Source organism: Malus domestica, chromosome 02, assembly GCF_042453785.1.
Source record: "Malus domestica chromosome 02, GDT2T_hap1".
Lineage (NCBI taxonomy): Eukaryota > Viridiplantae > Streptophyta > Magnoliopsida > Rosales > Rosaceae > Malus > Malus domestica.
Genome location: NC_091662.1, coordinates 26,788,927 through 26,815,991, shown reverse-complemented (window position 1 = coordinate 26,815,991; position 27,065 = coordinate 26,788,927). Strand labels below are relative to the sequence as shown.

At 38.9% G+C, this 27,065-nt stretch overlaps 2 protein-coding genes across 4 annotated transcripts in view; one reads left to right on the top strand and one right to left on the bottom strand.

Annotated features, from left to right (window-relative positions):
- LOC114821369 (coatomer subunit beta'-1-like) overlaps positions 1-23,028 on the top strand; it is a 33,431-nt gene extending 10,403 nt beyond the window's left edge. The window contains exons 1-8 of one of the 3 annotated variants that reach the window (XM_070817380.1): positions 18-414; positions 1,245-1,309; positions 4,490-4,589; positions 5,043-5,135; positions 16,501-16,621; positions 17,411-17,517; positions 17,621-17,687; positions 22,522-23,028. In XM_070817380.1, the coding sequence (XP_070673481.1) occupies positions 67-414; positions 1,245-1,309; positions 4,490-4,589; positions 5,043-5,081 (552 nt within the window). In that variant the 5' untranslated portion in view covers positions 18-66 and the 3' untranslated portion in view covers positions 5,082-5,135; positions 16,501-16,621; positions 17,411-17,517; positions 17,621-17,687; positions 22,522-23,028. Of the gene's footprint in view, positions 1-17; positions 415-1,244; positions 1,310-4,489; positions 4,590-5,042; positions 5,136-16,500; positions 16,622-17,410; positions 17,518-17,620; positions 17,970-22,521 lie in introns of those variants that run through there. The other 2 variants (XM_070817384.1, XM_070817382.1) reach the window with 2 other exon arrangements.
- Positions 18,102-21,522, bottom strand: LOC114820361 (probable LRR receptor-like serine/threonine-protein kinase At3g47570). Its single transcript, XM_029090960.2, has 2 exons — positions 18,736-21,522; positions 18,102-18,591 (listed from the first exon to the last, which is right to left on the bottom strand). Exons 1-2 carry the CDS (start codon positions 20,825-20,827, stop codon positions 18,218-18,220), a joined length of 2,466 nt encoding a protein of 821 aa, XP_028946793.2. The 5' UTR covers positions 20,828-21,522; the 3' UTR covers positions 18,102-18,217.
- Positions 23,029-27,065: the final 4,037 nt, after the last annotated feature.

The window sequence follows — 27,065 nt, the reverse complement described above, 5'->3', positions numbered from 1 at the left end:
ATCCCTTGCGTTGCCCCTCTCCCAAATCCTTTCGATGCATCATGATGCTTAAACAAGACAAAGATTATGGTTTTTCCATCGAATGCTCTGATTTCGTATACATGTTCAACACTGCGTTTCTTTTGTTGTATGGTTGCCTTCCCATTGTTTAAGTTTCTGCTACATTGGAAATCAAGTTGTTTCCGATTTTCCCAGGAGTTGCTGGATATCAAATCCTTGCCGTCGATGAAGCTGCAAAGTTGGTGCAAGGCTCGGACAAAAAGAGGTCAATTTTTCAGGCAAATTCCGAGATCGCTATTCGATCTTGTGGACAAGTGCCTGACGGTAAACCCAAGGCAGAGGATCAGCGCAAAGGAAGCTCTGCAGCATGAGTTCTTTGCCCCGTGCCATGAGTATATGATGACATTGCTAAATGTATCGCATTCACATTCACCCATGCACCGACAGAAACTTTAATTGTTGCAGATAATATATTAATGTGGAACTTTGAATCTTTGCGGTTGTTTCAGTGGTTGTTCCTGGGTACCTTTGACATTTATCCATAAATAAGTTAATGACTTTGGTCATGAAACAATTTTTTGTTTAGTTTAGGAGAATGGGGTTGGTTCAATGAAATTTGTATTCATGAGCTATAGACCCAGATTTATGAATCGTATCTGTTGTCTTGATATGTATGGGTGTGTGATGGAGATGTAAACAGATAGAATGGATGAGAGGGTTGAAATGGAATCAACCCCATGGTTGGGGACTGAATGGAGGTAAAATGTTGGATCTGGTATAAATTGGATAGTTGCGCAGCCCAATGTGGTTCTCTCTTTGGTTTTTCTGAGAGAGCATATCTGTTGTGAGTGTGCTGTACTGACTGCTTTAATTTTTTATGACCCTTAACGATGGAGATTGAACTACATTGTTGTGGGGTGAAATGTTATCTGAAAGTAATGGAAAGAAAATTTTCTGCATCGTGATTCTTTTAATTGTATGATAATGTTTCTAGTGTTTTAGATTACATTGATCTGTATTATTTTAAAGTATATATAAAGATTAGTTTATAGGTGTATGCACTTAATATTGGATATATGGTATTTTTCAGGTTATTTGACATACAATTGCATATAATCTCAATTTTCTCATGCAATTTTTGTCTGAGCTTTGGAATCATTGAAAATTTTGCCTAAATAATTAATTGATTGAAATGGCTATTAGTAATGAATGGGGTGTTTACTGTGTTTTTTTGGTGTGTACAGAGCCAACGGTATGTTGTTAACGAAGGTAAAAACAAGATGCAGTTTGCTGCATATAGAAAACGGAGGTTAGTTTGATTCCAACTCCTTTTTTTAGTTTATTTGAATAAAAAATTGGTAAGTTCGAGTCCAGTTTGATTATTTTTTGCAGATTCTTTAATCAGTGATATTCTTTACCCTCATCACACGTATGGATCCTTTTTGATAATGAAATAACATAGTTATTTTAGTTATAGTAAGGATTAAAAACTCTATTTTATCTGTCCAATTTTTCCAAACTTAATAAATTAGGTTAGTTTTTAACACCTTTTTTATACTGATCAAAATAAAATTTGTTAATCATTTTAACACATAAAATAAAATTTGTTAATCATGTTAATCAGTAATTTGTTGTCAAAACTCTAAAATCACTAATTTTGGCAATCCTAATGACACAAATGAATCCCAGTAAACAAAGAAATCACATGGTTGTCATACTCATAGTAAAAACTAAGAATTCCTTTTTAATCTCTCCAGTTTTCCAAAGTTAACAAATTAAATTTGTTTTCTATACCTTTTTCATTCAAAAAAAAAAAAGTTTTTTGCTTTTTGCAATCCATTTCTAAACTTTATAAATTACTAGATTTAGTATTGTTATATAGTATATAAATTGGCATGTTAAGTGTATCACAGTATCAGTCTGTTGTTTTGACAGTTTGATTTTTGAATTACTCACTTTCCTTTATGTTATATCTTTGCATTTTAAATTGAAGTTGCTTACTAGAGTAATTATGTTTGTTTGCTGGTAGGGATCTTATTGAAAAGCAAGGAAGAAGAATTGAATTATTTTATTGCAGAGCTCAGGATAAACTATGCTTCGTTCAACAACAACAAAGCCTTTTCCCACTAAGTGGGGTTGGCTATATGAATCCTAGAACGTCATTGCGCTCGATTCTGTGTCATGTCCTCTTTTAGATCTAAGTACTCTAAGTCTTTTCTTAAGAGTCTCTTCCAAAGTTTTCCTAGGTCTTCCTCTACCCCTTCGGCCCTCGACCTCTGTTCCGTAGTCGCACCTTCTAACCAGAGCGTCAGTAGGCCTTCTTTGTACATGTCCAAACCACCGTAACCGATTTTCTCTCATCTTTCCTTCAATTTTGGCTACTCCTACTTTACCTCGGATATCCTCATTCATAATCTTATATTTTCTCGTGTGCCTACACATCCAACAAAGCATCCTCATCTCCGTTACACCCATTTTATGTACGTGTTGATGCTTCACCGTCCAACATTCCGTGCCATACAACATTGCCGGCCTTATTGCCGTCTTATAAAATTTTTCCTTGAGCTTCAATGGCATACAGCGGTCACACAACACGCCGGATGCACTTTTCCACTTCATCCATCCAGCTTGTATTCTATGATTGAGGTCTCCATCTAATTCTCCGTTCTTTTGCAAGATAGATTCTAGGTAGCGAAAGCGGTCGCTCTTTGGTACTTCCTAATCGGCTTAAGTGAAGATCTTTAGATTCCAACACTTCTCTCCAAATGTTAAGCTTCGCATTTACCCCTTCCTGAGTTTCATCTATCAACACTATATCTTTGCAAAAAGCATACACTAAGGAATATCATCTTGAATATGTCCCGTTAACTCATCCATTACCAATGCAAAAAGGTAAGGACTTAAGGATGAGTCTTAATTTAACCCTACAGTTATGGGGAAGCTTTCGGTTTGTCCTTCATGAGTTCTTACAGAAGTCTTTGCTCCATCATACATATCCTTTATAGCTTGGATATATGCTACTCGTATTCCTTTCTTCTTTAAAATCCTCCAGAGAATGTCTCTTGGGGGACCCTATCATATGCTTTTTCCAAATCTATAAAGACCATGTGTAAATGTTTTTTCTTATCTCTATATCTTTCCATCAATCTTCGTAAGAGATAGATTTCCTCCATGGTTGGGAGCCCTGACATGAACCCGAATTGGTTGTTCGAAACCCGTGTCTCTTACCTCAATCTATGCTCAATGACTTTCTCCCAGAGCTTCATTGTATGACTCATTAGCTTAATACCCTTATAGTTCATGCAATTTTGTACGTCGCCCTTATTCTTGTAGATAGGCACCAAAGTGCTCTTTCGCCACTCATTTGGCATCTTCTTCGTTTTCAAAATCCTATTGAAAAGGTCTCTGAGCCATGATATACCCGTCTCTCCCAAGACTTTCCACGCTTCGATCGGTATATCATCTGGGCCCACTACTTTTCTATGCTTCCATCTTTTTAAAAGCTACAACCACTTCTTTCTTCCTGATTCGACGGTAAAAGGAGTAGTTTCTACACTCTTCTGAGTTACTCAACTTCCCCCAAAGAAGTACTATTTTCATGTCCTTCATTGGAAAGATTATGAAAATAATCTTTTCATCTGTCTTTGACTGCGTTCTCTATTGCAAGAACATTTCCATCCTCATCCTTGATGCACCTCACTTGGTTTAGGTCCCTTGTCTTCTTTTCCCTTGCTCTAGCTAGTTTATAGATATCCAACTCTTCTTCTTTGGTATCTAGTCGGTTATACATATCGTCATAAGCCGCTAGCTTAGCTTCTCTCAAAGCTTTCTTCGCCTCTTGCTTCGCTATTCTATGCTTCTTTACCAAAAAAATTTACGAAATAAGAGTTGGATAAGATGGTAAGTAGGTGGGTTTGATATTCAATGTGGCTGAGTTTAGTTAATTTCTGTAGATTATTAAATGTTTGAATATGTCTATCAGGCTGCAGTAGAATCTCTCATTAGGAAAGAGAGGCTAGACTTGAAATTGAGCGATCACGAAATTCCCTCTCGGATGTGCACATGACGATACCCTGTGAGATGACTGATTCGAGAACCCATTTTAAATAAAACGTATCAAAAGTGTTGAACGGAGAGCGAAGAGATTATTTGCATGGAAAACAGATTTCACTTTGTTTTCTTTACTCAAAGTGCTCTTATTTAATCTGATTCTGTTTCGGTTGCATAGTCCGTGGTTTGCAGCGACTAAGAATCGTTTTCTAAGAAATCTATTGAGCTAAGTTCTTGTTGGTAGGAAATTAGGGGTGCTGATGTTAGCAATGGATTGAGTCTTTCTGTTTGGTATGATTATATCTCTGAACAAGCATTAATAAATAGAACGATTTCGATCAATAATTTTATTCAGTCAAGATTCAAACTCCCATTGTAGATCAAACTATAACTCAAATTCCCATTGCAAATCAAACTATAAGTCAAACTCCCATTGCAGAGCAAACTATGAGTCAAACCCTCATTCTAGAACAAACTGGGAACAAGGATGCGCAATAGGGAATGGCTATTTCCGGGGCATCGGTCGTTTTGAGATTCTGGTAACATCTATATAAGCTAGCTTATTTTTAGACCATTGTTTAGGTGTACATAATTGTTTAATGGCTTTGTACCTTTCCATTTTGTCAGCTATAGATGTTCTAAAAGATACACATACCCCTCCACGGAGAATCAAGTTCATTAGTTTACATTATATATCATTTTTGTGATGTAAGAAACCCACAACCATCTAAAAGTTTTAGTGAAGTTGTATTTTAAAGTCAGGTTGGTAGGATAAGTTGCTATATATATTTTTAAAAAGTTTTCAACTTCGAATTTTGTGATATGTGATTGTAGAGCAAGGAGAATGTGACCCCGATTAGCTCCAAGCTTGCGGTGATTTCTTGTTGTTCAGGGTTATGAGAATTCTTACAAAAAGAACTAGAACAACTCAGATTTTAATTTTCGGTTTAAAGCTGTTTTTAATTTGGTCCGCCCTGTTATGTTTGTTATAGGAACCGAGAAGAGTCTTCAATTCAGTTTCCAAACTCTGATTGAAAATGGAACTTGGTGCTATTAAGCTATCGTCCTCAGCCCTCAGAATTCAGGTAGCCCCATGACTTTTACATTGCTGCTTTCATTTTATGTACTAATTATTTTTCTATTAATTGTATTCTTCAGTTAAATAATGATTCATCCTCCTTTTCCCATCTCCTTGGTTTGTTCGTTTAGATTTTTCTGTTTGCGTATTATAATTTTTTAGGGTTTTGGTTACTGTGCACTTATCAGGTAAGTCAATTCTCATGTGATTTGTACATCCACATTCCTTACAATTTCCATCTCAGTATAGGCAATCTTTTGCTGATCAATTCAATTCTCATCTTGAAGCTCTTCCTTCCAATTATGCAATCTTTTGCCCTCTTTGCATCTCAGTATACGTGTACAATGGAACCATTCTTCACTGCATGTGTTAATAATTTATAATACATGAACATAGAATACAAGCTGGATGGATGAAGTGGAAGAGTGCATCCGGCGTGTTGTGTGACCGCCGTATGCCACTGAAGCTCAAGGGAAAATTTTATAGGACGGCAATAAGGCCGGCGATGCTGTATGGCACAGAATGTTGGGCGGTGAAGCATCAACACGTACACAAAATGGGTGTAGCGGAGATGAGGATGCTTCGTTGGATGTGTGGGCACACGAGAAAGGATAAGATTAGGAATGAGGATATCCGGGGTAAAGTAGGAGTAGCCGAAATTGAAGGAAAGATGAGAGAAAATCGGTTAAAGTGGTTTGGACATGTGCAAAGAAGGCCTACTGACGCTCCGATTAGAAGATGCGACTATGGGACAGAGGTTCAGGGCCGAAGGGGTAGAGGAAGACCTAGGAAAACTTTGGAAGAGACCCTAAGAAAAGACTTAGAGTACTTGGATCTAACAGAGGACATGACACAGGACAGAACACAATGGCGTTCTAAGATTCATATAGCCGATCCCACTCAGTGACTTGGATTTTCCAAGTCTCCAACCGAGAAGTTTTCCTCACTCGGGAAATTAAGGGAACACTACCTCAACCTACATGCTCCACTCACAAAGCTTCAACATACAAGCTTCAACAAAAGAAAATTCAAAGAACATAGCGAAGAAGGCTTTGGTGTATTTAACACAATACGTTGAAATGAAGGAAATCTTATTTATTGATATCCCCGATAAGTTACAAATATGTACATATACTTGAGTCAAAATAAACAAACAAGAGGGAGTCTTCACAAAGGTTGCTTAGGAGAAGTCTCAGCAGTCGGTAGAGCCCCAGAAAGAGAAGGCACCGGAGGGGGATCATTCGGAGCCTCAGTACTGGACAGAACCCTAGAAGGAGGAGGCATCAGAGGTTGATCATTTGGAGCTTCATTACGCGGTACAGCCCCAGAAGACGAAGGCAATAAATGCCTTTGGAACAAACCCACAAATCTCTGATGATCAAGTAAAACCTGACCATCAGATTCCTTCATCTGGTCAAGCTTCCTTTTCATGTTTGTAGCATAGTCATGTGCGAGCCGGTGCAACTATTTATTCTCATGCTTGAGCCCTCTAATCTCCTGTTTGAGACTCATCACTTCAGCCGCCAATGATTCAACTTGGCGGGTTCGAGCAAATAGGCGTTGGGCCATATTAGACACAGAACCTGCACACTGAACACTAAGAGCCAGAGAATCCTTAACAGCCAACTCATCAGACCGTTTGGAAAGTAGTCTGCTATCTTTGGGAGTGAGAAGGTTCCTGGCCACTACCGCAGCGGTCATATCATTCTTCATCACGGAATCCCCAACGGTAAGAGGACCAGTAGGGGAGACGAAGGATGGGCGCCATATGTTGTCTGGAGAAGGCGGGGCTGCCTCTTCAACAAGGTTCAAGTCAAAACGACGGTCGGAGGGGCCAGACATTTTCAAAGGTGTTGAAGAGAGAAGAGGTCGGACAAATCAAGATCTTAGAAGGCCACGAAGGCCGATCTCAGAAATCGAAGAGGCTTGCTTTCTCAAAAGCTGGGCTGCTCAGAGACCACGAGGGCCGATCTCAGAAATCGAAGAGGCACCTACTTTTCCAGCCCTGTCAGCACCTGTCACACGCACACTCAGCTTTGCGGAAATTATGGGCATTCTGTCGAAGATTTCTGGCGAAGTAGAAAGCACATGAATCGTACTGTTCAATCACCCATTTCCCACACGCAACAGTAGCTCATGGGTACCACATATAACTTTGCCAAAGTTCTCTGACAAAATTGAGACACGTGAAGCTTGCAGCTCCCACTACATCGCTCTGACCAAGAAGGGTAAAAGATTAGCAAAGAAACAACACTAACAAAGTTTAGACACATAAATTTTGAAGGTCTAGCTACCATATTATTACCCACAAGGGTAAAGGAACAGTACCACTGCTGGATAATTGGAAAGTCCTGGTGTGTCAACCTCTGTGCTTCGTGGCAAGGTAGACTAGCAAACATGCCCAACCTTTACCCACATTCGAGAAAACACTCCCAACAAAATTGCTTGCTCCAAAATCGAGGAGGCACCGCCCTCCGAATCTCGAGAGCCAGACTCCCAACATGATTACTTTCTCAAAAATCGAAGAGAGGGTAAAGGAACAGTACCACGGCTGGATAATTGGAAAGTCCCTGTGTGTCAACCTCTGTGCTTCGTGGCAAGGTAGACTAGCAAACATGCCCAACCTTTACTCACATTCGAGAAAACACTCCCAACAAGATTGCTTGCTCCAAAATCGAAGAGGCACCGCCCTCCGAATCTCGAGAGCCAGACTCCTAACATGATTACTTTCTCAAAAATCGAAGAGAGGGTAAAGGAACAGTACCACTGCTGGATAATTGGAAAGTCTCTGTGTGTCAACCTCTGTGCTTCGTGGCAAGGTAGACTAGCAAACATGCCCAACCTTTACTCACATTCGAGAAAACACTCCCAACAAGATTGTTTGCTCCAAAATCGAAGAGGCACCGCCCTCCGAATCTCGAGAGCCAGACTCCCAATATGATTACTTTCTCAAAAATCGAAGACACCGCTCTCCGAATCTCGAGAGCCAGACCCCCAGTAGGATTGCTTTCTCAAAAATCGAAGAGGCATCGTTCTCCGAATCTCGAGAGCCAGATCCCCGACAGGATTGCTTGTTCGAAAACCGAAGAGGCACCACTTTCCCAACTTCAAGAGCTGGATCTCCTTGGATAAAGCTTGTCTGTAATCTTCACACGCAACATCAGCTTTCCAGATACCACAGACCACTTTTTCAAAGTGCTCTGACAGAGTTAAAACTTGTGAAGCTGGCAGCTCCCACTACCGTGCTATGACCAAGCAGGGTAAAGGAATAGCATTATTACTTGATGTTAGGGAGACTCCTATATATGTCGACCTCCATCCCCAACGGACAGGCAGACCTGCAAAAATGCTCAACCCTTCCTCTTATCTGAGAGGGCACTCCCAACGAAGCCTTTCGAAATATTCAGCTTTCTTTCCCCCCGATAATACCTCTGTAAACAAGCTATACTAGAGCAAGAATATCTCATATCATCAGGGTTAAAAGCAAGAGTATCCCATATCATGCTTTTTCCCTGTCTTTTCCTTTGGCCTTGTTCTTACCTGCAAGACAAGGAGAAAGAGAGCAATCAGTCAGCACTTGGAATCAAGCTTCCAGCCAGGAACTGACTGCCTGGAACCCCTTAGCTGATTACTTACCTGGCATTGCTCTCGAGTACTCATCTTCAACATCTTATGCTTCCAGGGAAGATCCCGCATCTGCCTGAGGAACAGATAGGGCAAGTGAGAAGGATACAAGGAAGCATGTGGAGACAAGCGTAACAGCACACGTGCCGATACATCCATTACTCTGTCAAAAGCAAAAGTATCCCATATCAGCAGGTCGAACGTTCTCTAGATTTGATGGACTTGTTTTGACCCTCAAATTCTTCAGTCGGCCTTATCTCTGGAGGAAACCAGAAAACCCTCCAGCCCAGTTCAAGAATAAGCATGTGGAAAGTTACTTCTTCAAAAGAAAAAGTATCCCATATCATCTCTTCTCATTTTTCTTCTCTTTATCCTTCATGCTGCCTGCAAGATAGGGAGAATGTGAACAATCAGCCGGAGCTCTGATTGCTTACCTTGTCTGTCACCTCTTTCAGCAGATCCCCTAGCTCGGCGACTTGGGGGACTCCTACTACATGGTTTGTATCGCGCTTGACCAAGCCTGAAACTACAAGTAAGCTTCAAGTGACATTGATACATTACCTTGTGCATCTCCACCAGTTACAGATACCACCCCTGGATGGAGGAAGAGTACTTCCAGAGAAGATGCCGCATCTACCTATGAGACAGATAAGGAAAGTCAAGACGATACCACTCCAGTACTTAGAAGTTTCGTGGTTACGAGATCATTCTCCCACAATATTTCCTACTGTCATTTGTACTAATTCATTCACTTGTACTCACTAAAGGAGAGCTTGAACCTATGTACTTGTGTAAACCCTTCACAATTAATGAGAACTCCTCTATTCCGTGGACGTAGCCAATCTGGGTGAACCACGTACATCTTGTGTTTGCTTTCCTATCTCTATCCATTTATATACTTATCTACACTAATGACCGGAGCAATCTAGCGAAGATCACAAAAAGTGACCGTTTTCGCTACCTAGGATCTATCTTGCAAGAGAACGGAGAATTAGACGGAGATCTCAACCATAGAATACAAGCTGGATGGATGAAGTGTAAGAGTGCATCCGGCGTGTTGTGTGACCGTCGTAGGCCACTGAAGCTCAAGGGAAAATTTTATAAGACGGCAATAAAGCCAGCGATGTTGTATGACACAGAATGTTGGGCGGTGAAGCATCAACACGTACACAAAATGGGTGTAGCGGAGATGAGGATGCTTCGTGGGATGTATGGGCACACGAGAAAGGATAAGATTGGGAATGAGGATATCCGAGGTAAAGTAGGAGTAGCCAAAATTGAAGGAAATATGAGAGAAAATCGGTTCCGGTGGTTTGGACATGTGCAAAGAAGGCCTACTGACGCTCCGGTTCAAAAATGTGACTACGGGACAGAGGTTCAGGGCCGAAGGGGTAGAGGAAGACCTAGGAAAACTTTGGAAGAGACCCTAAGAAAAGACTTGAGTACTTGGATCTAACGGAGGACATGACACAAAACCGAGCGCAATGGCGTTCTAGGATTCATATAGCCGATCCCACTTAGTGGGAAAAGGCTTTGTTGTTGTTGTTGTTGTTGAACATATTATAGTAACCAAGTTTAATCCCTGATTTTATTATTTAACTGGGATGTAGATTTTATAATTGAAATTATGTTAAATGTGAAATGTTAGTGATTACACTTCACTCAATTATATCAATCCTCTTCAATATGTAGATGTAAGTTCGTTATTAGTGCCATTAAGGGTTGATTAATCCTCATATGCGTAGCAATAATTATTAGTGCCATGTGGTGTTAGTACTTACATAAATGCATTTTTAAACGAATGTTAGTATATTCTTAGGTATGTTAACAACACTACTCTCCAGTTTAGCCAGGTACCTACTTTGGTTTTTTCTTTCCCTCATCATATGCTTTGCACAATTAGGTATTTAAATTTTCCAAAATATATGTATGTATTCATAACTATGAGCTAAATACTAATGGGTGAATAATGAATGTTCTGCTGAGTAGCATGCTATTACCAATCTTGGTAGATTTACAAAGCATATGAGAGAATTCGTATGAATTTTGCATTGGTGGCTGAAGAAAAATCAACAAGCTAAATAACTCATTTAACTTGCATGCATTTGATCACAGATATTGAGAAACCTTAGAGTTAATCATCTGTAACTATTGACAGCTAGGCAGCTAGGACAGCTAGGACAGTATGGGAGAGAAGGAATATTGCTCGTGAAAAGGAATGTTGTATATTCCTTGACAGATAGACTATCACATGGTTGTGAAAAGGAATGTTGGACAGATAGACTATCACATGGTTTTGCTGTTTTTCTCTTTCTCTAGTTGCTGCATCATGACAGCAAGCACAACACCTGTATTGCTTTTCTTTATTGCATGCGTGTATGTAAAATGTATATAAACAATGCTGCAATTGCAGCAGTATCAACAAGATGAAAACAACAAAGTTGAAACCAAAACTTCAATATGGTATCAGAGCAGGAACCGTAGGGTCCTGCCTCTGTTGATTATCCTTCTAGCTTGTTCTTCTTTCTCTGTTCATCATTTGTTGTGATGGCAGAAGATATCTCATTTAGTTCTGAGGCTACAAGATCCTCAACCCTAACACCAGCCAACATGATACACGGGGAGAGCAACCCACGACTGTGCTCTGTGTTGTTGAATGAGTTCAACTACTTGCCGTGGTCACGAGCTATATCTCTTGCCCTAGGAGGAAGATCGAAACTAGGGTACGTAAATGGAACCATCAAGCCTCCAGAGTCTTCCTCAGCTACCTTTGATGCATGGCACTCAAATGACCAGCTTGTTATGTCCTGGATACTTAACTCGATGGAGCCCAAGTTGTCCGAGATCTTCAGCTACTCAGATTCTTCACACATCTTATGGGAATCGATCAAGGAAATGTACGGCAGTCAACACAATGCTGCTCGTGTGTTTGAACTGAAGAAAAGCCTCGCTGGGCTTAAGCAAGGTGATCAAACTTTCATTCAGCATCTTGGAAGCTTGAAATCTATGTGGAATGAACTTGATCTATACCGTCCACACACCACTGAATCCGCTGTACTCTTGAAAAGGGCTGATGAAGATAAAGTGTTCCAACTATTGGCAAGTTTGGGAGTTGAGTATGAAGACTTGCGTAGCCACTTACTAATGACCCCTGAGCTACCATCTTTCGTCAACGTGTGTCATGCAGTCCAAAGAGAAGAAACTCGAAGGAAAGTAATGCATGTTGAGCCCCGGTCTAGCCCAGAAGCTAGGGTTTTCACTAGTAACCACAACTTCACTAGTGAAAGGCCTTCTAATGGAAGGAAAGCTGACTGGAAATGCACATACTGCAACACCAAGGGGCACGTACGGGAAAAATGCTGGATTTTACATCCTGAGTTAAAACCTAAGTTTAACAAGGAAGGAAAAATGATCAGGGATGGGAAAGGGTTTGCGCCTAAGGCCTTCCAATCTCTGAGTTGTCCATCTAATGAGATGTCAAACTTCACCTCAAACCCTATCTCCCTGATCAATGAGTTTGCTGCCTTTCTCCAAAAGAAGAGTGATATCGCTGAGGGTAACAATGTCACCACGAAAAATCCCACAGAAATGCTTGGAAAATTTGCTGGTTTTTTGGCAAATTCAAACACCACTACATCCGGCAATATCCCAGGTATCATTTGTGCACTTTCCACGGCTCTCAATGTATATCTCACACACGATTTTTGGATTATAGACTCAGGTGCCACTAACCATATAACCAACAAACAAGCTTGTCTACATGAGTTTCAAAAATTACCTAATCCTACTCATGTGTCTGAAGCGAATGGGAAAGGGGAACCAGTTCTAGGAAAAGGAAAAATTAAATTGATGGGGAGTGATGTAGAGTCTACGGCACTATATGTACCCTCATTTCCATTTCAGCTTCTGTCCATAGGAAAAATCACACATACTTTGAACTGTCTTGCTATTTTTTCTCCTCACACAGTTGTATTTCAGGATCGAGTCACTCAGAAGAAGATTGGTGAGGGTTTTTTCTTAGATGGTTTGTACTACCTCTCAAAGGAGTTCAATCAAGTTAAGGAACCCATTGCCAACCTAAGCCATGTCCAGAAGCATCAACTTTGGCACCAACGCCTAGCTCATCCCTCCGAACCAGTAATGTCTAAATTATTTCCAAATTATTGTACCAACACACATGAGTGTGAGATCTGTCAAATGTCAAAAGCCACTAGGCTACCTTTTGTACCCTCTAAATCTAGAACTAGTAAACCTTTTGAAGTTGTACACTCAGATATTTGGGGACCTTCTCGTGTTGAGTCATTTGATGGGTACAAGTATTTTGTTACATTCATAGATGACTACTCTAGGGTTACTTGGTTATATCTCTTAAAGTCTAAAAGTGAATTTTTTACAACTTTTCAAGACTTTCATAAGCTAATAACCAACCACTTCTCCTCAAAAATATTTACCTTACGGTCAGATAATGGCACCGAGTATACCTCCAATAATTTGTCAAACTACTTGAGCAGCCATGGTATCTTGCATCAAACTAGTTGTGTGGGTACACCACAACAAAATGGTGTGGCTGAACGCAAGAATAGGGATTTATTGGAGAAAACTAGGTCTCTCATGTTTCAGATGCAAGTTCCCAAGAGATTCTGGTCCCAAGCACTCCTTACTGCAGCATATATCATTAACAGACTTCCCACTCGTGTCCTGAATTCCAAATCAACTTTTGAAGTTATGAAGGGAAGAACTGCTTATTTAACTCATTTCAGGATTTTTGGGTGCACTTGTTATGTTCACGTTCAAGCAAATCATCGTGATAAACTCGAACCTCGAGCTATCAAGTGTGTGTTTATGGGGTACTCGAGTTCTCAAAAGGGATACAAATGTTATAACCCACACACTGGGAAGCTGGTTGTCTCTAGGGATGTACGGTTTGATGAACACGTTCCTTTCTTCAACAATCACTCCCCAAATAGTTCTCAGGGGGAGAGTCTAATGGATATTTTTCCACTACCAACTCTTGCTGAAATCCATACAGACACCCCCCCATACCACCCTACAAGTGATCCTCCAGTTGATGAGATGGTCAGTGAAGATATATCTCGTGCCCCAGCACCAGTTGTTGCCACACAACCAATTGTAGCAGCACCAAAAAGGAATCCAACTCGCGATCGCAACCCTCCTCGACAGCTACAAGAGTACATCACTTACAGTGCAAGGCATCCCATTTCTGAAGCCCTCACTTATCACAAAATGTCAGCATCTCATGCATCCTTCCTAAGTCAGTTGGCAAACAATGTTGAGCCTAAAAACTTTCAAGAAGCAGTATGTATGCCTATGTGGAGAGATGCCATGCATGATGAGCTCAAAGCACTGAACGAAAATAAAACCTGGAGTGTAGTAGATCTTCCCAAAGGGAAGAAAGCCGTAGGGAGTAGATGGATTTACAAGACCAAATTCAACTCTAATGGTACCATTGAAAGACACAAGGCCCGGTTGGTTGCTCGGGGTTTCACTCAAACTTACGGCATTGACTACAAGGAGACCTTTGCTCCCGTTGCCAAAATGAACACCGTGAGGGTGTTGTTATCAGTAGCAGTCAACCACGACTGGCCCTTGTTTCAAATGGATGTTAAAAACGCATTTCTTCACGGTGAGCTTCAAGAAGAGGTGTACATGAAACTACCTCCAGGACACCCTCAAGAAAAAGAACCTACCAAAGTCTGCAAGCTTCATAAAGCGATATATGGACTTAAACAGTCTCCACGAGCTTGGTATGCCAAACTGAGCTCCGTTCTTGAAGTGGCAGGGTTCAAAAGGAGTCATGCTGACTCCTCTCTTTTTGTTCGAAGTGGTGTCCAAGGGAAGCTTGTAGTCCTTATATATGTTGACGACCTTATCATCACGGGAGACAACATGGATGAACTCGAGGCTCTTAAAAGGTCACTTCACCAACAGTTTGCCATTAAAGATTTGGGATCCTTGAAATATTTTCTGGGAATTGAGATGGCTACCTCCTCCAAGGGTTTATTCTTAAATCAAAGGAAGTATGTTCTTGACCTTCTTAATGAAGCACATATGGTCAACTGCAAACCTGCCCGCACCCCACTTGCTAGCAAACTTCAACTGGATGCTCCAGGTAATCTTCTTTCAAATCCTAATGTGTATCAACGCATGGTTGGGAAACTCATTTACCTCACTATCACAAGGCCTGATATTGCTTACTCCGTAAGCCTTATCAGTCAGTTTATGCATTCTCCTACATTGGTTCATTGGGAAATTGTCAAGAGAATACTTCGATACCTCAAGGGCTCGATCGGCAGAGGCATACTCATGCAAAAAAATGAGTCTAATCACATTCTGGCCTATACCGATGCGGACTGGGCTGGTAATTCCCTTGATCGAAAATCCACCACCGGTTTTTGTACCTTTGTAGGTGGAAACCTTGTCACCTGGAAAAGTAAAAAACAAACAGTGGTTGCACGGTCCAGTGCTGAAGCTGAATATCGGGCCATGGCCGCAACAGCTTCTGAACTCATCTGGTTGAAGAGTCTCCTTCTTGATCTTGGCTTCACCAGCAAGGAACCCATATCCTTATTTTGTGACAACCAGGCTGCCATGCATATTGCATCCAATCCTGTATTCCATGAACGGACTAAACACATTGAAGTCGACTGCCACTACATCCGCACTCAAGTTCAATCCAAAGTCATTGAAACTGTGTACACTAGAAGTCATGATCAACTTGCGGATCTTTTCACGAAAGCTCTTGATTTTACACAGTTTCAACGGTTATTGTTCAAGCTTGGATCAATCAACCCCCTTGATCCAGCTTGAGGGGGAGTATTGACAGCTAGGCAGCTAGGACAGCTAGGACAGTATGGGAGAGAAGGAATATTGCTCGTGAAAAGGAATGTTGTATATTCCTTGACAGATAGACTATCACATGGTTGTGAAAAGGAATGTTGGACAGATAGACTATCACATGGTTTTGCTGTTTTTCTCTTTCTCTAGTTGCTGCATCATGACAGCAAGCACAACACCTGTATTGCTTTTCTTTATTGCATGCGTGTATGTAAAATGTATATAAACAATGCTGCAATTGCAGCAGTATCAACAAGATGAAAACAACAAAGTTGAAACCAAAACTTCAATAGTAACAATAAATGTTAATTATTCAAGCTTGATTTCTTGGCAATGGCTTCCTTCGTTAACCTCTACAACTACGTCTCCCACTTCCTCCGGTCTCTCTTTCTCTTTCTAATCTCTACTGAGTTTCTTTCAATCTGTCAATTTATATAATTTATTCTTTGATGTGATATTTGGTGCGTTTGATTTGGTTTTGTGAATGTCTTCCTGACTTTTCCGCTTTGGATTCAAATAATAAGTTCAATGGTTGTATACATAACAAAATACTGATTTGTGAACAAGGCAATTCAAAGCTTGAAAATTTTATATTATGCTGAGCTGACTACCTTTTTTCCATGCTTTTTCGACTTTGAGTAATTGCAGTATTTTAGCCCAACTCGCTAAAATTTTTGTTTATTTTTAAACAAATTATGTATAAATTTACTTGGAAATGTTATATGAATTTGGTATAAACTTGAATAGAACTTATATCTGCAGGTTGAATGTGTCATTTGCCAACTATTTTTTGGTATAAGAAAAATATTACATTATATACACACAGTGCAATATGTTACCTATCTTTTTATATACATGTTATATTAATACATAAAATGTTGCATGTTAAACAGAGCAATAGATGCCAAGCTAAAAGTGAGAATGGGAATGAAGAATCCATGCCAAAATCTCGCATTTGTTCAGAGTGGTCTTGATGGAACATGGAATACATATCACCAAGTGTACTAATTCAAGGTTCATTGTTCAAATTCTTAAATTAAAATTAATTTTGTCTTGACTCCAGTTTCTTCATGCCTTTCTTAACTTCACATGCATAGATATTGATAAAGAGCTTCAAGAGGGTCATTACTAAACATCTATTAATCCGTGGTTACCTGTAGTTTGATAACTGGAAGCCTGGGGCTTAATAAATTTGTAGATGTTTAGTAATGACCCTTCTGAAATGATGGATATATTGTCAATATTATTGATCAATTGAATATGCATGAGAACTTTAAGTAATCATTGCCATAAAAAGTAGAAGTGATGACTCACATCAGGAATCAGTTATCTCATCAGCAACTTTATTTTTATCCAAGATTGAATTTGATACTTGTAGACATAGGTTAAATCGATTGTTAAGGTGGCAATTTAATCACTTGTCAACGTCCGATATGTCCATCTTCCTGTTCTGGATTTTTACTTGAAATGAATAGATTCTAGGCGTTTCATTTAGCAAAATGAGCAGCGGATAGTGCTAACTCATTTTTCTTACATTCACAGCAATATGGGCACTTTTCTTGGCAATATAGTTCTTAGCTTAAAATTAGAATGTGATTCAGTTGTATTGAATTTGTTCGATTAACCACTGGTCCATTTATAGTTCATTTAATCTTTTGAATTTGTAAGCTACTGTGTTGTGTCCTTTACATTTCTCGGTATGCTATTGATATGGAAAACATCATTTATCTATTCTATTTATCGCATGACATAAGAATCAAAGTAGACTTGGCATCCCTTTTGTGGCCTTTTTTGTGTTAGCAGATGCCATCAGATAGGCAAAATCATATCAGCTACAAAGTGCATTGAATGCTACAGGTTACTAAGTTTCGCCATATGCCTTCATTGTGGCATAGCCCTCTCTGCAACAAGTAAGCATTATAATTTCACTTTGTGGAATGATATTAAGTTTGAATAATATAGGGTTGTGTCATGAATTAAAACTATGAATCCATTTCATCATGCATTTTTCAGTTAAACTACTATGCTTTTGTTCAATTGACTGCAACTCATGCCGCAGTTTGCTTCACAAACCTCTAAGGTTAGCTTCCATACAGTATGTTGCAAGTTTGAGGATATATTTACATCTTAATTTCTGCTCTCTCTGGTTGATTCAAGTTTGTAATTTTACGTGCTACAGTGCCACTTGAATTGATTATAAAAATGTAAAACAAAATCCGTCCATGATTTACAAATTTGTATTCGATTTTTGATGTTTTTCTAGTGTAACGCATATGTTGCACAAGCATGCATATGGTACAAATTATTTGGTTTTGGACAGTAAGTTTTGAGTTTTACAAGAAAAATCAAGATAATGTGTCACTCATCTATCCCTATGTTCAATCGAGATTATGTTTAATTTATTCAGTTTAAATGTGTCTTATTCATGCAAATAAGGCTGGTGCATTCAAGGTCCTGCAGCAAAGCGCGGGCATATTTTCTAGTACAATACTAATTAGGATTGAACTGTAGTTTAACTTCAATAGACCTGTAAATTCTGGATATAAAGAAATAACATTACATGCTATATGTAGCATATCAACAGTGTACTTCTACTCGAATTCATATATCTCAACTTGCTCGAAGTTTGCTTCTAATCAGACACATTTCAGCCACAGCATGACTAATGTTCTTTCGCTCCCTAGGCAGTTCCGCAGAGCAAGCGACACCAACTTCCAAGATTGAAATCAAGCTTTCTTTAAAGTTGTTATCCTTACTGCCGCTATTTCTTGCGCTCTTGTCCCCATCAATACTTTCTTCCACTAGAACAAGATCCACAATCTCTACCACCTGATCAGGCAAAGCTGCCTTCACAAAGTTATGAAGGTTTGAAGCTCCTTGAAACATGTTATCAGTCGGTCTTTTTCCTGTAAATATTTCTAACAGTAGGATGCCGAAACTGTACACATCTCCTTGTGTCCACACTTCATGTCCCGTACCATACTCTGCATTTGTACAGTTTAAAACACCATGTTCTAAGTAAATTAAATGAACCAAAGATATGGTGTTTAGAGCAAAATTTATATGCCAGCAGCTATTTAAAGACAAGATAATGAGAAATTTAATGAATCACTAAATAGAGCGTTCACCTGGAGGAGTATAGCCAATAGTTCCTTTAAGACCGGTGGAAATAGATTGTTTACCAGAACCTTTTTCTGAAGTTCCGGGAAGGAATCTTACCAAACCAAAGTCACCTACATTCCCAATCATGTCATCATTGAGAAGAACATTGCTCGGTTTTAGGTCACAGTGAACTATTGGTGATTCACAATGGTTATGAAGATAATCCAAAGCCATAGCAACATCAATAGCAATGTTCAACCTCTGCGAAAAGGTTAAGCTCTTGGGTCTCTCATTTGTCTCACCAATTAACTGAGCTGGGTGCAACCATTCCTCTAAGCTCCCATTAACCATAAATTCATAGATTATGGCCTTGAAATCAAAGCCACGGTAATCAACACCTGAACATGCCAATAGAACCTTTAAAAGATTACGGTGTCTAATATTTCTCAAAGCCTCACATTCAGCAGTGAAACTTTTGTATGCCTCTGGATTAACGAGGTTGAATACCTTGATAGCAATTGTCATTTCACCTTCATCAAGTACTCCTTTATACACGGACCCAAAACTCCCCATGCCAATCAAGTTTGCAGAAGAGAATCCATCGGTAGCTTTTAGAAGAATTTGGTAAGAAACCTTAAGAAAATTATCTGAATTAGTACTTGAAGTTTGCTTCTTAGTTCCCTTCGCCCGTAAGCAGCATAGGTACAAAAGCAATAGTTCAAAACTTATTCCAAGAAGCCCGCTGACTAGAGAGATTATCAACTTGGAGGTTCGGCTCAATCCTCCCTTTGCTTGATGTTGAAGTTTGCATTCTGGCAGTTGAAACTCAGGTATGCCCCCACAAAGCTTACTATTTCCTTCAACCAATGTTGCAGTTGCATTCTTGAAAACTCCTTCCATTGGTACCTCACCCTCGAAATTATTGTAAGAAAGATTCAAAGATTGCACAAACTCAAAACTCTCCAAGAATTTTGGAATCGTACCTGATAAGTTGTTGTGGTCGAGATATAATTCTCGAATACCTCTTAGTGAAGCCAGAGACAAAGGAATGGTACCTTGGAGGAGATTCCTTTGCATGTTTAAGAATTCTATTTTTGTACAGCTCCTGAGACTTGCCGGAATTCCCCCAGATACCTTGTTTTCAGAAACATCAAAGTGCTCCATATTTATTAAACTTCCGATTTCCTTTGGAATGGAACCAGTCAAAAGATTTCGAGACAAATCCAAAACAACATATGAAGACGACAGACCAAACACTTTTGGGGGAATGGTACCACTGAAATTGTTGATACCAAGAGACAAGATCTTCAAATTTCGACACTGAGCTAAACTTGAAGGGATATTGCCTTGAAGCTTGTTTTCTTGTAGATATAAATTATCCAATCGACTAAAATTTCCAAAAGACGATGGAACGTTCCCAGAGAGAGAGTTCTTACCCAAATCCAAGGCATACAACTTTTGAAGCTTTCCTAGATCGCTGGGGATGTGACCCGAAAGTTGGTTTGTCAGCCATAGACTCTGTAGGTTCTGAAGATTTCCGATCCCATTTGGGATACTTCCTGATATGTTATTCACAGATGCATAGAACCTTACAAGGGAAGAAGATAAGTTAGCCATGCAATGAGGCAGAACACCCCCAAAATTGTTTTTATCAATTTCCAGTAGTTGTAAACTAGTGGAATTGTTCAAATCACAGAGAAAGCTCAAGTCAGCAGGTCCCCCACTTCCAAGACGGTTGGATGTAACAATAAAATTCTTGAGTTGGCGGAAATTTTTCAGAGAAGGGACTTGTCCAAACAGTTGATAATTTTCTGCCATTCCTATGTGAACTAGATTTGAGGCATTAGATAAAGAAGCAGGAATAGGCCCGCTGAAATGGTTTGCGTCAACAGAAAAATATACGAGATATGGAAAGGCAACACCTAAGTTTGAGGGCAAAGTCCCTTGGATTTGGTTCAAAACAATTGAAAAGACTGTTAGAGAAGAGAGGTTGAAGATTGAGGGAGGCAAAATACCGGAAAAACTGTTTTGATCCAGTGCAAGGACACTCAAATTACTCATTCGAGAAAAAACATCAGGAATAATACCAGTTAAATTATTAGAAGTTGCAGAGATCATTTCAAGAGATGATAAGTTGGCAAAAGAGGGAGGGACACTTCCTGTAAGGTTGTTGACGTGAATTCGAAAAAATCTTAGCTTTGACAAGGTGCCAAGCTCGTCAGGAATTTTCCCCACCAAAGAATTCCAACCAAGAGCAAGTCTGATGAGCTGAGAGCAGCCTGATAAGTTGGGTGAGTGAATTGTTCTCCAATATTAAATCTTGCAATCGAGGAAGACGGCCAATTTCTGGAGGGATTTGATGGCTAAAGCTATTATTCTGGAGATGAATGACTCTGAGAAAACTCAAGTTTCCAACATGTGGCGATATAGAACCAGAAAGATTAAAGGCGGGAAGCTTCAACATGGTGACCCTCTGGTGTCGACGACCACATGTGACACCATACCATTGGCAAAAGTGGATGGTGTCATTCCATGAGTTCATGACTCCGAAAGGGTCACCAGTATTTATCTTCGCCTTGATTTCAAGCAAGGTGAGGCGATCTGTCTCATTTCCTGTGTAGCCGAAACAGATGAACGAGTGAAGAATGAGAGCATGCATGCAAAAAGATGAGAAAAACACAGCTGAAAGGAAGCTGTAACGCCCCATGAAAAATATCAGCTTTGTTTAGCAGTGGTTATTAAGCAAGTTGAGAAGAAATGTATTAGAGAATCCACTTTATAAGCAGCATGGTGCTTAATTAAAACGACTTTGCAGGACTCACATCCATCCCAATAATTAATTTTGAGGCATACATACTCAATCAGTCAAATTAGTCGGCGTATAATGTATATATTCGGCGTTATGACAAACAACGCTAGCACTGTAGTGATATTTTCTTGCCAGACAACACAATCTCTGGTAGTATGTTGTTAGATATTTTGAAATTTGGCCGTTGATTATGTAAATTCTAGCTAAGTTTTCAATGATGGAGAAAGTTTTATCTGTTTATGGCACTCGAGTTTGCATTAAGGTTCAAGATCAGTATGAATTTGGTGGAAAATCATGTCATTTTACATAGAGAGATGACTTGTCATTGGTCAGCAATCAACGGTCAGCATACTGGCTAGCGTTCCTACTTGCAATATGTTACAAAGTACGCATGCTACTAGACTTTGCGTTAATTGGTCTAACATGCTGAGTCCAAATATCCGTCTGAAGACTTTTGGGTTAAATTCTTGTCTGCAATGTTACATAGTTTCGCAAATATTAGTAATTAGTAGTAGGGCTTTATTTTATTTTATTTTTATTTATACAAAGTGGTAGTAGAAGAGGGGAGAATCAAACTTTATACCTAGATAAATTCTCTTAACCACTTGAGCCACAAGTTTCTTAAAAAATTTTACAATTTTTATTAAATACACATGTATTAAGGAATAACATAAATAAATGAATGCGTGCACACAAGAGAAAACATTTCTATGAATCAATTTTGATACTTTATGTTTTATTAAATTATTAGCATTATCTAATGGAATGTTCTGGTTACATTGTTTATGCTCCACTTTGTTTATACGATGTTTGGTCTTACGACTAATGTGGCAGTCCCATGCTTGATAACTCCTTTGATTGGTGCTCTAAATTGATTTTCTTGTTTTTATTCGAACAACATTCTAATCTAATTGATGAGGCGATATTATACTACATATTTTACCATATTCTTAGTTATAGTTTATTGGTTATTTTGATACTTTGTCATATATTTTCAATGTAGGATATTTGACTTCCTCTCGAGCAAAACATGATCAAATGGATGAATTTTGAAGTGATTCCAATTGGAAGATGTTCATGAGTCTTTCAAGATGATTGTGTCAAAATTCCAGATTTTTCTACCAAGTCGTTTGACCGTGGTGATGAAAAGAAGGCCCAGCGCGCAGCTTTCCTAGATTGACGTTTCTAGGCATTTTGGGAATTTTGGAGGTCAAGATGGCATATTTTGAGGAAATTCCTTCTGAGATTTTGTTAGGGATGTCTCAAGCTTTAAAAAAAAGACATTTTGGGACCAAATTGGAGTTGATTTGGTCAGTCAAAAGTATGATTTTCTGAGAAGTCCGAATTTCAATTTAAATAGGAAACCTTTTATTTCCTATTTATCTTATTCTATTATGTTTCCTAGTTTTTAGAACACCTTTTCTAGGAAGGATTTTATTTTCTAGTAGTATAAATAAGGTTATTTAGCCATTAGAGAACAGATGCATCAATTTGGAGAACTTAGCTAGGCTTTGACGATTTGTATTTCAAGGTGTTTTCTATTCTTTTTCTATTTCAATAAAATTCATTTTGTTTTATGGTTGTTCATAACTAATTTTCGTTTGCTAGGGCGATGCCTTGAGCCTTAGCATGAATATGCAGTCTTTATTTATTTGCTTGTGATATTATACATGCATACTTGAAATTATTAATCATTGTGTTTAAATTGTCTCTATATCTTAATGCCTAACTACCATTACGATGTTTAGATAAGTAATCAGATGTAATTCGATCAAAATGCCACCGGAGGATTGAGTAATGCTTCTTGTGATTGATAGTTGTAATTTCACTTAGGGTGAATGCCACGTCTTAAGGGTTGCATGGTTTTTCAAAGGATTTTCACAAAGCGTAATAAGTCATGCATGTTTATATTTGATCTGAATGTCACAGACGAATTGCACGTTTGATATACGTTCTAACTTGAATGCCACAAGTAGAATATGCATAAGGAAAACCTAACCTTCAAAGTTGCATGTGTAATTCATAAGTAATTTGTCACGCCCCGATCCCGACATACGTCCAGGATCGACACGTGACGTTACAAAATACTCGTATCAGTCACATACCCCGCCTCCGGGATATGGACAATGCACAACTCAAGATTCGAATTTCGTGATAATTTTTCTTATACTTTATGGCTGCGTCTAACCTCCTCATTAGACTGCCTACGTACCCTCAATAGGGATCAAGCCATTCGTAGTTCAACTTCGCTATAACTCGACATATAACATAGTCTGTTCAAGCCAAAATGCATAACATTCCTCAATCAAACATTTGGACTTGACAAGCATGAATTATTCGATTCCAACTACATAACAACCCGCATGACAATCAAAATTTCTATTTCATCCATCATATAAATCATTATGTTTCAACATAAAATCGCTATTCATATCATGTAATATATCAAAGTATCAACACAGCACAATAGTATCCTCCAGTCGCATTAATCACTGATCTGATCATATTAATAACAATCATATTCAACATCCTTCCACAATCATCTCAAGTAACCCATTCCATGATATCAAGGAGGCACGATATTAACATTTAATTATGTTAATCAGTCAATCAGATCACACCTCAATGCACAAAATTAATAAAGGACTTCTATATAGTTCCCTGTCTGGATTTCAAGTAATAACTTGATAAATCTAATTTATATTCACAAGATCTATTGTGGTTACATCCCATTCACTCGAATCCAGGGAACAAGTCTAACTTATGGAAATAGCAAGAGTAGGGATAACAGACCACTCAACGTAATCCAAATCAGGATACGATTCCGGACCATCACTCAACGAAATCGCGGAGTATGAGGGATTCTGAACCATCTCTCAACGGAATCCGAGTGGATACGATTCCAGGCCATCACTCAACGGAATTGCGGAGTATGAGGGATTTCGGACCATCTCTCAACGGAATCCGAGTGGATACGATTCTGGATCATCACTCAACGGAATCGCAGAATAGAAGGGATTCCGGACCATCACTCAACGGAATCCAAACAAGCATATGATTCCCCCATCAAATGTACCAAGTACAACTAATCCTCCTCACTTCTAGAATGCATATGGTCCCCCAACGCGGATATACCAAGCAGGACCACTAGTGACCCCCCCAACGCGGGTTAACCAAGCAGGGTCAAGATAACCAAGTAGGTAGTGACTTCCCAACGTAGATTAACCAAGCAGGACCAGCCATGCACCACGTCTACATGGTGCAGTCTCATCATCACACCTTATACATAATTATACGCATACATGTTATCGACTCCGCATATCAACCAGCATCTAGTCATATGGAGCACAACACAAGGAATTCCCTCAATTACTAATTCTACTACAAATCTAATAAAGTACCTAACTCATCTCTTGACTTTCATCTCCATCTCATGCTAGGTAATAGTGTAAAGTTCAAATAAGTATTCAGTTGGCAATCATATCCAAATAATTATCGAACAATATTTAGATCCCATAATTGTCATAACATTCTTCATAATTATCATTCACATTATTAAAAGTTAATTAAACACATGTATATCACAAACATCATCAATACACAAGCCAAATCATATTTAATTAGCTAGCATAGGTCTATGGCTAAATATATAAAATTCACATTTCAATAGAAATCATATTTATAAGACCAATTCATATTCATAAATGATACTAATATAAGAAATTAAGATAATAATCATATTTCATATATTCAAGTCGCTATCTAACCAATGTAGGCCCACTAGACTTCACTTAGTCCCCCGTAGTACTAATTTTAGTAATTAGGACGTTTCGAGACATGTTGATCAAAAGTCAACTTTCGGTCAAAGGTATGGTCCACAATTCAATCTGGAAGATCCACACATTGAATTTCGGAACCGTAACTTTCCAAAGTCCACATTACGCTCAAATAACAACATACTAAAATCTCAATACGATCCGACGGTCGAATCTCCGCCAATTTCAAAATTCGAGTGGCGGTCAACATTTAATTTTACAAACTTAGAAATCCAATTAGGGAAGATCTGTACGTCGGATTCTCGATCCGTAAGTTTCTATGATCCAAAAATATTATGTTCTATCACGCAATAAGGTTTGGTGACGATCCAACGGTCGAATCGTTGTTTCATATTTTTGACCTAACCACGTATTGTAATGAAATTAGGTTCAAACAATCAAACCATATCATAAGAATATCAATTATGAAATCAGAGCATCTAATTGAACTTAAAAGGACATCATCGGCCCACTGGCCAGGCCGCCGCCAAGGGTGGCAGTTGGCCGCCCCGACTTGCCGGAAAATTCAATTATTTTAAAAAATTACCAAAAATTACAGAAATTAAGATCTCAAAGAGTAGAACAAACTTTATACCTGTGGCCAAGTCCAATTTGGCCGGGAAACACTTCAATTTCACTCAAACCCGTCGAAACCCTAGAAAATGGTGTGCTTTGATTCGGCTTACAATCGAACTCCGACACCTACAACACTGCTTGGGCTTTGTTCCTGGGGTTGAGGGAAGGCTTTTGGTGGTGGTCATGGACGGTGAAACTTGCCGGAGCCATCAGGAAAAGGGATAAAGCCGCCGGAACACCCGTGGGTTTGTGGCTTCGAACTGGAAAAATGGGAAAGAAATTGGGAAATCTAACACTACCAGGATGTAGGGCGCGTCAAGGGCTTTCCATGGACACCAAGATCACCCAAAACGGAGTTCGTATTAAGGAGATATGGCCGGGTAAAAAACGATAATTCGCGGTTCAAAAAGGACCAATTTCGTGTCTCTCTCCTTTCCCCTCCTTGCTTTTTTTCTGATTGGTCTCCTCCTCTGCTTTTCTCTCCCACACTCTCTCCTTTCTCCCCTCTCCCTTGCTGCCACATGGCAGCTTCTAAGCATTTATTTATTTATTTCCCAACCACTAAAACATTTCTAATTTCTTCGTTATAACTCCATTTCACGAACGGTTTTCGCCTACGCGTTTGTGAGATCGATCTCCATTCGAAAATATAACTTGTGACCTCGAATGGTCTACTCATTTTAAACAATTAATTTTCCAAACTTCAAACTTCGAAACTAATTTAATTAAAATCCAATTTCAAACAAATTAAAATAAATTCTCGAAAAACAATCTAAAATCTCAATAATACAAATACGTAGATTATAACAGTGAAATCTAGGAATGAGATTTCACATAATTGGTAAAACTACATAAGATTGTTAAGGGGACTGCGGAAACCATTATTTTCTAAGATTGTTCCCTTTCAAATTGGTTTCTTTAATTGTTTTAATATAAAATTGATTTTTAATATTCTAGGTCATAAAATCAACATTTTTGAAACTTTATTTTAAATAGTTAATTAAGAATTAGTTTAAATACAAGTTATTCAACCTAACTTGAGCTGTTTATACTACAACTACCTTATTCTCTTGTAAGTATTTTTAATTGTTTTTTATCCCTACTTTTGCAGTGATAAAAAATCTTATCAAGAAATTAACGCCATCGCCAAAGATTG

Coding starts and splice junctions, on each gene's coding strand:
- LOC114820361 (XM_029090960.2), bottom strand. CDS start 20,827: ATGATCTCTGCAACTTCTAATAATTTAACTGGTATTATTCCTGATGTT. Junction 18,592..18,735: donor TATTGGCTATACTCCTCCAG/GTGAACGCTCTA, acceptor GTACAAATGCAG/AGTATGGTACGGGACATGAA.